We start from the raw sequence: 10155 nt of genomic DNA, 5'->3' as shown, positions 1-10155 counted from the left end.
TGTGCTGCACCCATCAACTCGTCAGTACCCATCAACTCGTCATGTACATCAGGTATAACTACCAATGCAATCCCTCCCATTTTTTGTATTTTTAGTAGAGACGGGGTTTCACCGTGTTAGCCATGATGATCTCGATCTCCTGACCTCGTGATCCACCCGCCTCAGCCACCTAAAGTGCTGGGATTACAGGCGTGAGCCACCGCGCCCGGCCGGAAAATTATTTTTAATCTCAAGTGATGAATGTTTAAAAATTTCTAAAGCATGAGCTTTGTGTTTTGGCAGATGATTTTACTGTTTTGTTTGTTTTTTTAAATCCCTATTTTTGAAAAAATGTTTGAAAACCTCCAGTTTTTTCTAAGTCTATAAAAGAAAATCTAAAAAAATTATTGCCTAAAATTTAACAAACCTGGACAAATTAAGAAGATAAACTTAGTGTTTTTTTTTTTTTTTTTTCATGTTTTGGTCTGCCATATTTGAGAATTATTGTCATAGTGTGGTATTTGAAATTTGAGAACATCATACTTTGTTCCCTGCAAGTACCAATAACAGTCGTTACAGGTGGGGACTTTGAACGTGAGTGTGTCTAATGTGTGGGCCCCTATTGCCTTCTTTCCCTTTGATAAGAGTTCTGTAGGTCAGTTAAGATTTCACAAAGGACTTGCTTTGATGCTAATTCTTTAAGGAGGGTATGAGGGGTGCTTGTCCCCTGCAAACCCAGTTATAGGGGAGCTGAAGCTGATGATTACATTTGCCATCAAAGAACATTGATGCTCTTTCATGCAATATGAGACTTAAAAATTGTGGCACTGCAGATTAGATGCAACTGGTTGGTAGCCCTTGGGATTTAGTTGGAGATTTTAAATGCTGTAGAAGGCCATGGGCTACTTTTTGAGCTTGACAAATAGATTACAGAGAATTGGATGATAAATATGAGCAGAATGAAAAATTATTCCTGACAGATCAGCTCAGGGTACATATATATTTTTTAAATGAGTTTTGCACAATAATAAAGGTGTATTTTAAATTAATTCTGACTTAGAAAAATCAATACTTTATTCAAGTTTTAATAGGGAGTTATGTGACTTAAGTTTATGTGTTTGTCATGTGATTCCTTTAACTAGCAATGTGCTGTTTCTCTTTATGAGAGAAATTCAGTATTTGAGGACTTCTCCAGGTGTGTCAGTCACTATGATAATGCTTCTTATGTCAGTCTGGTTTCCCATTTTGGACATCTTAATTTACAGGAGTGGATGCCATGCAGACACGTGTTTGTATTCCTTAGAACCTAATACCCATGGCCCTTAATCCCTGCCTCAGTCTTGGGGGGAAATTGGGGCATCTTCTTCATGTCTCATCTCCATGGGAATGGTCCAGATGTGGCTCCAAAAGAATTCATGACTGGCCAGAGTTCTCAACAGTTATAGCGTTCTTTGAGTCTGTGATACCAAACACACAGCTTCATTGGTCAGTGGAATGGAATGTTGGGTGGGAAAGCTCCAGTGAGGAGGGGCCTGGTTGTGTGGGGGTGGGCAGGTGGTCTTCATTGAGGAGGAAGGTATCTGCAAGCCCTCTCAAACCTTGTCATCTTTGCTCAAGTGCAGTGGTTAAATGAGAGCATGGTAGCATCTGTTCTTAGGCCTGTGAAGTCATCCCTATGAGAAAGACGGTAAAATAGAGGACAGGGCTGAGGCTGAGGAGGAGGAACGTAGAGGAGGAAGGAGGAATAGGGAGTTCTAGAGAAGCAGTTCAGTTTTGTGGATTTACAGTACCTGGCGTTATTTTTTGTCATGTTACTTCCTACTTCCTTTTCCTTCTTGCAGTGATATTTGTCACATATTCTTTTGCAAACCACAAAGTGAATTAAAAATCAGATAGGGAGGCCTGAAAAATTTGTAAATCTATTTGGTCTGGCAATTAATGCAGAGTATTGAAATTACTACTGTTAATAGCATATTTGTCATCTTTACTCTTTGTCTGTAGAGATAAAAATAATGTAAACACTTTTGTCATTAATATCTTCATTAGGATTCTTAAATGAACATTAAGAACCTGCCCTTTCACTCATATGTACTTGCTTACATTTTTACTACTCAGAATATGACAAAGTTAGCAAATTAAGATGGAAATTGTTTGGAAAAGCCTCAGTAGGTGATGCAGCACCCATCAGCTTTCCTCACTCTGTGTCAGTTCTATGATCAGGATGGCAGTTTCTATGATCTGGAGGCAGAGGTAGGTTTCAGGCTGATCTCCCAGGAGGGAGCAGACCCTGGGCGCTGGCTTTACATCTGTCAGCTTACCTAGGGAATCCTTCAACTCACAGGTGAGCCCGTTTTTTAATGTGCAAAGTGAGACAGCTCAAGATGAGGACCTTCCACCTCAAGACATGGGTCCTCAGCCAGCCAGTTAGTGAACCATGATTTGCTAAGAGTCTATGAAGTACAGAGGACTGTGCTGGGCTAGAAAGTAGATTCACAAAGAGTAGAATGGCCCTTGACTCCAACTAGAGAGTCAAGATAGGCTCTTCAAAAAGTTAGATACTGTTTGGAGGTGGTGTATGATTAGGAGCCAGGCGTGGTTCAATGAAAGGATCTGTTACACCAGGCCCTACAGTAGTAGCACTTCAAGGTTGGCCCTGGCATGGGAGTGGGGCAGGCAAATGCAGCTGCCTTTAAAGATGGAACTAAACACCGAGGCTTTCCTGTGAACACATGGTATTTGTCGGCAGTGTGAGCTCTCCTGTCTTACTTTACTTACATTGGAAGGAGTCTGGATGCTTCTCTGTGCGTGTTGTAACTGGAGGGCACACGGTGAGCCTACCAGTACTGGGGAGCTAAGGGAAACCAACACTGGAAGAGCACTAGGAAATTGATGGTGAGTATGGAAAAGCAAAGAGACTTTGGTGGAAACATCTAGTTCTGCTACATGAAGAACACATGCATGTCTACCGAGGGCCAGGTGGGAGACTGTGGAATAGCAGTCAGTGCCAAACCTAAGGGCCCTTATGGGAATCTCACACAAGGAAAAGCAGCTTCCTTAGGCAGCAGCAGAAAAGGGATAGAATTTGAGCTACGCATGGGAACCTAGAGAGACAGGAGAAAAAGGAAGCACTGGTCCATAGGGATATGGAACGGAGGCATGAGCAGTCTCTGCCTTTTAGTGTTTCATCTTCCACGTGGACCCCACATCCGTTTCCCAAGGATGCAGGAAACTGTATTTGCAGGTGCCCAGGGAGAGAGTGGTTGGCGATCTCCGTGTCCAAGTATAATTTTCCAGAATTGGAAATAAGATTCTCATAAAGATATAAAATGAACATGTCAAAATTTTATTTAATCCACCAGTTAGGAAACCAGTGAAATAGTGAATTGATCCAAACAGTATTTGAGGAACTAGTATTTATAGGCTTAAGGAAGAATGTTAGATTAAGATTGCTAGGTTATACATAAAACTGGGTAATACCTTAAAGCAGGGGTCCCCAGTGCCTGGGCCATGGACTGGTACTGGTCAGTGGCCTGTTAGGAACCAGGCTGCACAGCAGGAGGTGAGTGGTGGGCGGGCGAGCATGACCACCTGAGCTCCACCCGCTGTCAGATCAGCGGTGGCGTGAGATTCTCAGGAGTGTGAACCCTATTGTGAAATGTGCATGCGAGGAATCTAGGTCGCACACTCCTTATGAGAATCTAATGTCTGATGATCTGAGGTGGAACAGTTTCATCCTGAAACCATCTCCTCACTGTCCCCCACCATCTGTGGAAAAATTGTCTGCCACGAAACCAGTCCCTGGTGCCAAAAAGGTTGGGAACTGCTGTCTCACAGAGCAGCAAAGTCATACATAATCTTTGAGGTAATGTTTTTCACCCCTAAAAAACCTGTAAGTTAACATGTAACTTCACAGTGTGCGGACTCCAATCAGACAGCAGATGGAAAAATTAAACACAAGTACACTCTTCTAGAGAGTTAAATAATCCTTGGGAGGCTTGTAAAGCAATACTATCATATTACATTGAGAGGATATGGCACCCCTTCATCTCCCACCCCCTCCCCATCCTGCCCAACTATCTAATTTCCAAGTTTTAGATAGTTTGTATTAATATTAATAAAATGCTTTGGAGTTAAACCTGAGATTGAACCCCAGTTTCTTCACTTACCAGCTGTGTAATGTTGGGCAAGTAATTAAACTACAACTGGATTAACTTGCTGTATGTTGGGAGGAACACATGAGATAGCTTTTGTAAGATTGTAAGGTGCCTAGCACATGGTAGGTACTCAGTAAATCTTAGTTCTTCTCTTCACCTTTCCTCTTTTTAAAATTAAGACACTTCCACCTTTTGTCTGGCCTTTATAGACCATATATGCTTTATTTAGAGAACGCTCTGCATGTGATTACTGTTTCAACAAAATGGAGAGTTTTGATATTCTTAAAAAAAATTTTTTTTAAAATAAGTTATTAGATACAGGGTCTTGCTATATTGTCCAGGCTGAACTCAAGCCATTCTTTTACCTTAGCCTCCCGAGTAGCTGGGACGACAAGTGTGCACCACCTGGCTTGATATTCTTTCTTTCTTTCTTTTTTTTTTATGGAGGGGTGGGAATACTTCTTGTTTAGATGAAAATATTAGTCTTGTCTTCTTTACACGGAGGATTGGCTTCCCAAGTTCCTTTGTGACGCTCACTCAGTGAGTATTTTAGTGTCCATGTTGAGGTTTGTGAGCAGGAGGAGAAGGCACAGAAGCCCTCCAGGAGTGGGCTGTCCATGTACCCTATCATTGTTAAAGGTAAGTGCAGAGGGAGTCACCAGAGCTGCCAGAGGGACTGTGAGCTGGGCTTATCATAGTGAGATCTGGGTTCCTGGAGAATACGTTTTCCTCCCTTCTTTGTAACTGCTCACATGATAACCTGTGTGCTGGCCCTTGATTTTACCTCCTTTATGGAGTATGATATTAATGTAGATTAATAGGCCAGGTCCCAAATTCAAACTCATTTCTGCCACTGTTTACAACTTTTTTTTTCCCCTTGAGACGGAGTCTCACTCTGTTGCCCAGGCTGGAGTGCAGTGGCGCAGTCTTGACTCACTGCAACCTCTGCCTCCTGAGTTCAAGTGATTCTTGTGCCTCAGCCTCCCGAGTAGCTGGGATTACAGGCATGCACCACCACGCCTGGCTAATTTTTGTATTTTTAATAGGAATGGGGTTTCACCATGTTGGCCAGGCTGGTCTCAAACTCCTGACCTCAGGAGATCCACTGGCCTTGGCCTCCCAAAATGTTGGGATTACAGGCGTGAGCCACCAGGCCCAGTCGGTTCTTCTTTTTAGTATCGATACTTCTGTTTTTTCTGCCTCACTGCAGAATCCAGTATGGTCTAAACCTTGTTCAGTATTAATGGCCACACAAGGGAAAAGATCCCTAGCTCCTTTTCCTCATTTCTGTGCGTAACTCTAAATGAGGTGTGATATGGTAAGTCCCTTGGCAGTCCAGGTTCCAGTCATTCATTCATTCATTCATTAGGCAACAAGTATTTATTGAGCAAACCCTGGTGCAAAGCCCTGGTGTTTTTTCTGTGTATGTAAGAGCCTGCTTTGATGGAGACAGAGGGTAATCAAGTCAACAAGGAAGATCAGTAGAGATTATGATAAGTGCTATGAATGGAACAAATGAAATGAAGAGGAACTGTAAGTAAGCTGCTATTCCTAGTAATTTTAGTTAGGGTGATCAGAGATGTTCTTCTTGAGGAGGTGGCTTTCTAAGCTGAAAATCAAAGGATGAGAATGAGTCAGCCATGGGAATAATTGAGCAAAGGACATTATAAAAAAGGGGACAGTGCAGAGAGCTGTGGGATGTTTGGCTTGTCCAAAGAACTTAAAGAAAGACCTGTGGCTAGAGTCGAGTGAGTAAGGGGATGTGGTCAGAGGCTGGTGGGGCTGTTTTAGTGCTCTGTAGATAGGGAGAATGAGTTTGGGATTTTTCTAAGTGCAATGGAAAGCTCTCGAAGAGGTCTAGAAAACTGGAATGGTGTATGCTTATTCAAAAACATGAAGTAAAAGAATGATATGGTTGTCATGTGAAGAATTGAATGGAGGGTGTCAAGCACAGGAGCGAGGAGACCAGTAAGGCGGCCCTTCTGGAGGTCTCATGGCTTGAGCTATGCTGAGAGTGGTGGGGATGTCAGAGAAGGATCTTGAAAGATTAGGCTGGGTTGTGGTGGACCCCAGATACCTGGATGAGGAGCTTAGGTTTGGTTTTTGCAGCTGTGAGGGAGCTGTTGTGTATGTGTGAGTTTTTGAGTGAGGGCATGTGTGTTTGTGTATGTGACTGTGAGATTGTGTGTGAGTCACTGTGTCTGAGTGCGGAGTGCGTGTGTGGACTTCTGAGTGCATATGAGTGTGTGCGTTTCTCATCCTGTTGCACTGTGATCAGGCCAGTGGCATGAAGCAAAGGGCTATCCTGTGTGGCACAGAGTAAACTGGGGGAAAGGCTGGTGGCAGGGAGACGAGCTGAGAGGGTGGTGCAATGAGATGTGAAATGAAGGCCCAGAGGATGCTCACTTAACTAGCCACGGAGAAAGAAAAGACTACGTGGAGCAAGTCCTGTTATTTATTTTACTCTACAATTGGGATGATTGAGATTTAGGAGTGAAAGGCAACTTCCTAAAAGATGTCATAGTCTCTTTAAATTAGACCAGTTTGATCACTTGCTGAGTATTTTAACAGCCTTATTAAAAAAAAAAAAATCTCACTGAAATTCATGTGCTTGATTTCTGTGAACAGAGTTCTGTGAGTGTTAAGTTGATTGATTTTACTACCTGCTATATCTTCCTGCCAGGACCACTCTCCCCAATGCATGTATTCATTTTCTCTTTTAGAATTCTTGAGAAACTAATTTAGAATTCTTGAGAAACTCATTGTATTTTTTATTTCCCCCAGGACATTTTTGAAGATGCCTTGGAAACCATCTCAATGTAAGTAATAACATAATAAAAAGTATGTAGTCAAGAAAAATTGATGGTTGTCTTACATAAAAAGTAAATGTTTCATTCTCATTTTTTGGAGAGTACTGCAGTGGCTGTTTTCAGAAAAAAGTCACTTTTCTATAATTAAAGAAGTTGTGATTATATTTAAGAAAGGACCTATCTAATAATACTCTCAGATACATTTCCGAGTATTATTTTGTGTAACAAAATAAAATATTTCTCAACAAATTATTTGTTTATAACTAACTCTTTTAATAGTTGTTCATATTTATTTATATCATTAGTCTCATTTTGTAGATTTTTGTGTTTGGTTTGCACTTAATTTTATTAAAAGCATTCACTGTAAGCCTATATAGTTTTTGTAATAATTCTAAATGACTAAATCATATTAGATCAAGTGGAATATTACAACTTACTTAACTGCTTCTCCATTGTTAGACATTTAGGTTATCACTGGCTTAAAAATGTAAAACTAAGTTTTACATGTGTATAGCTTTGTCATATTTTGAATTGCTTCTAAAGGTTAACATTACAAATGTAGAATTACTGAATTAAAAGGGATGAATATGTTCAGTGTTCTTTGTGTATCTCTAATTGCCTTTCTGTATTAATTAACTTCAGCTGCTATAACAAAACACAATAGCCTGGGTGACTTAACCAACAATAATTTATTTTCTCACAATTTTGGAGGCTAGAGGTCTGAGTTAAGGGTGCTAGCATGGTTGGGGTTCTGGTGGGGGCTCTCCTCTTGGCTTGCAGACTGCCTCCTTCTTGTTGTGTTCTTACATGGCCAAGAGAGTGACAGCAAAAGCTCTCTGATGTCCTTTCTTATAAGGGTGTTAATCCTATCCTGAGGACCACACTCTCCTGACCTCATTTAAATCTGATTGTCTCCCAAAGGCCCCATATTGAAATTCCATCATGTTGAGGGTTTGGGCTTTAACATGCACATGTTCAGGTGGGGGTAGAGGGGCATAGTTTGTTTTACGGTACTTCCACAAGAGTGTTATCAATTTAGTTGGCTACCAATACTATATAAGTAAAGTGGTTTAAATTGTCACATTATCATCACTGGGTATTATTTGAAAAACAGTTTTGCAACTTAAATGATACCTACTTTAGTATTTTTAAAAATTATTTAAAAAATACATTGCGTCTTTTGTATGACTTCTAGTTTTCTTTTGTCTCAGCTTTTTTCAGAATGTTTCTCTTAACATACTTATGGACTTTAAATTATATATACCCTAATCTTTTGTCATATTTGCTATAGATATTTGCTCCAGATTGCAATTTTTCTTTATTTTAGAATGACACATTTTTATTTTGTCCAAAAGTTTAATGTTTGTATTTTTTTGTTTGTTTGTTTGTTTGTTTTTTTGAGACGAGTCTTGCTCTGTCACCCAGGCTGGAGTGCCGTGGCGCTATCTCGGCTCACTGCAAGCTCTGTCTCTCGGGTTCATGCCATTCTCCTGCGTCAGTCTCCCGAGTAGGTGGGACTACAGGCGGCCACCACCACACCCGGCTAATTTTTTTGTATTTTTAGTAGAGACTGGGTTTCACTGTGTCAGCCAGGATGGTCTTGATCTCCTGACCTCGTGATCCGCCTGCCTTGGACTCACTTAAGTGTTGGGATTACAGGCGTGAGCCACCAACGCCTGGCTTATACTTTTGTTTTGTTTTGTTTTTTAAACTTAATTGTGATTGGAATTAACCTATTAATTAGGAGCAGTTTCAGATTTACAGTATTATTGAGGAGGTAGTACAGAGTGTTCCTGTATAACCAGCCCTGGTTTTCTCTATTATTAATTTCTTAAGTTAGCGTGGTACATTTGTCACAATTAATGATCAATATGGATATATTATTGTTAACTAAAGTTCATACGTTATCCAGATACAGTTTTTACCTAGTGTCCTTTTTCTGTCTCAGGATTCCACCCATGATACCACTTTACATTTAGTCGTCATGTCCCCTTAGGCTCCTCTTGGCTCTGACAGTCTCTCAAACTCTCATTGTTTTTGGTGACCTTGACAGTTTTGAGGAGTACTGTCAGTTATTTTGTAGAACGTCCCTCAATTGAGATTGGTCTGTTTTTTTCCCCTCGTGATTTGACTGTGGTCATGTGTTTTTGGGAGGAAGACCCCAGATGGAAAGGGCTATTCTTGTCACATCATAGCAAAGGTCCATGATATCAATGTGACTTTGCACTACCGATGTTGAACTTGGTCACATGGCACGGGTAGTGTTTGTCAGGTTTTTCCACTGTAAAGTTACCCTTTTACCCCTCCTCCCTTTTTGTACAGTACTCTTTGGAAGATAATCTGTTTATGTGATTTTTAAGAAATCACTTCTATGGTGGGCAAGTGATCACCAGTCAGAAATCTTACAATTATTCAACCCTGCTCCTCCCTGGGTGTTGGCGGGAACTGAGCTTGGGCTGTAGTAGGCGATCGCAGTCCAGGGGATGGAAAAGGATGAGGCCGTGGGGCTGCTGATTAGAGTTTACCGGAGGAGACACTGCTTTTTCCAGCGGGAGCTAGCATGCCACACACACCAGAGAGGGGTGCAGGCCTCACAGAGGAGGACGGGTCTCACTGACCAATGGGACCACTGTGACCTGTGAGCAGTGCACATTGATGCTTGTGCTTCTCTGAGCTCCTACTGGCTTCAGTAGGCTGGTAGTGACTTTACCTTTGGGACGTCAGGAAGGCATTGCAAGTAGTTTTTAACATCTATTAGTTTTTAAAAAAATCAAACCATAGAAATAAACAAAAGCCCTGAATTCAACCCAGCTGAAGTTAATTCCTATCTCATACCAGCCCTAAAATTGCTAGTCCACTACTACTCTTCCAACACCGTTTGTCAGGTCCGTGAGGGAAAGAATTGATATTTGATATCTCCTTTATCAAATAAGTTCATTAAAATAATAACACACTGTTTTGGGGCTTTCCATTCAGTTCCTTTGATCTAGATGCCTGTGTTTGCACAAAAACAACTCTTTTGTTCAACCGCGTTAGATGGTTTAATATTAGCATTGTCTGGTTCTCAGAACATCATCCAAAATGACTCCTGTGATGGAGATGCTTTCGATTTGTGACTATCAGAAACCCCTTTGTGTACTTTTTGTTTTTGCTTTGAAATAAATTTTATTGTGTATATGAGGTATACAACATGATGTTATAAGATACATACA

The 10155-nt window shown here is 41.0% G+C and overlaps 1 protein-coding gene across 1 annotated transcript in view; it reads left to right on the top strand.

The window, feature by feature from the left end:
• TTC39B (tetratricopeptide repeat domain 39B) overlaps positions 1-10155 on the top strand; it is a 163475-nt gene that overhangs the window by 33394 nt on the left and 119926 nt on the right. The window contains exon 2 of the mRNA XM_011990864.1: positions 6918-6952. Within this exon, the coding sequence (XP_011846254.1) occupies positions 6918-6952 (35 nt within the window). The remainder of the gene's footprint in view (positions 1-6917; positions 6953-10155) is intronic.

The sequence above is a fragment of the Mandrillus leucophaeus genome, unplaced genomic scaffold (assembly GCF_000951045.1).
Source record: "Mandrillus leucophaeus isolate KB7577 unplaced genomic scaffold, Mleu.le_1.0 Scaffold384, whole genome shotgun sequence".
Classification (NCBI taxonomy): domain Eukaryota; kingdom Metazoa; phylum Chordata; class Mammalia; order Primates; family Cercopithecidae; genus Mandrillus; species Mandrillus leucophaeus.
The sequence above is the reverse complement of the archived record's forward strand: the minus strand, read 5'-3'. Positions and strand labels throughout refer to the sequence as shown.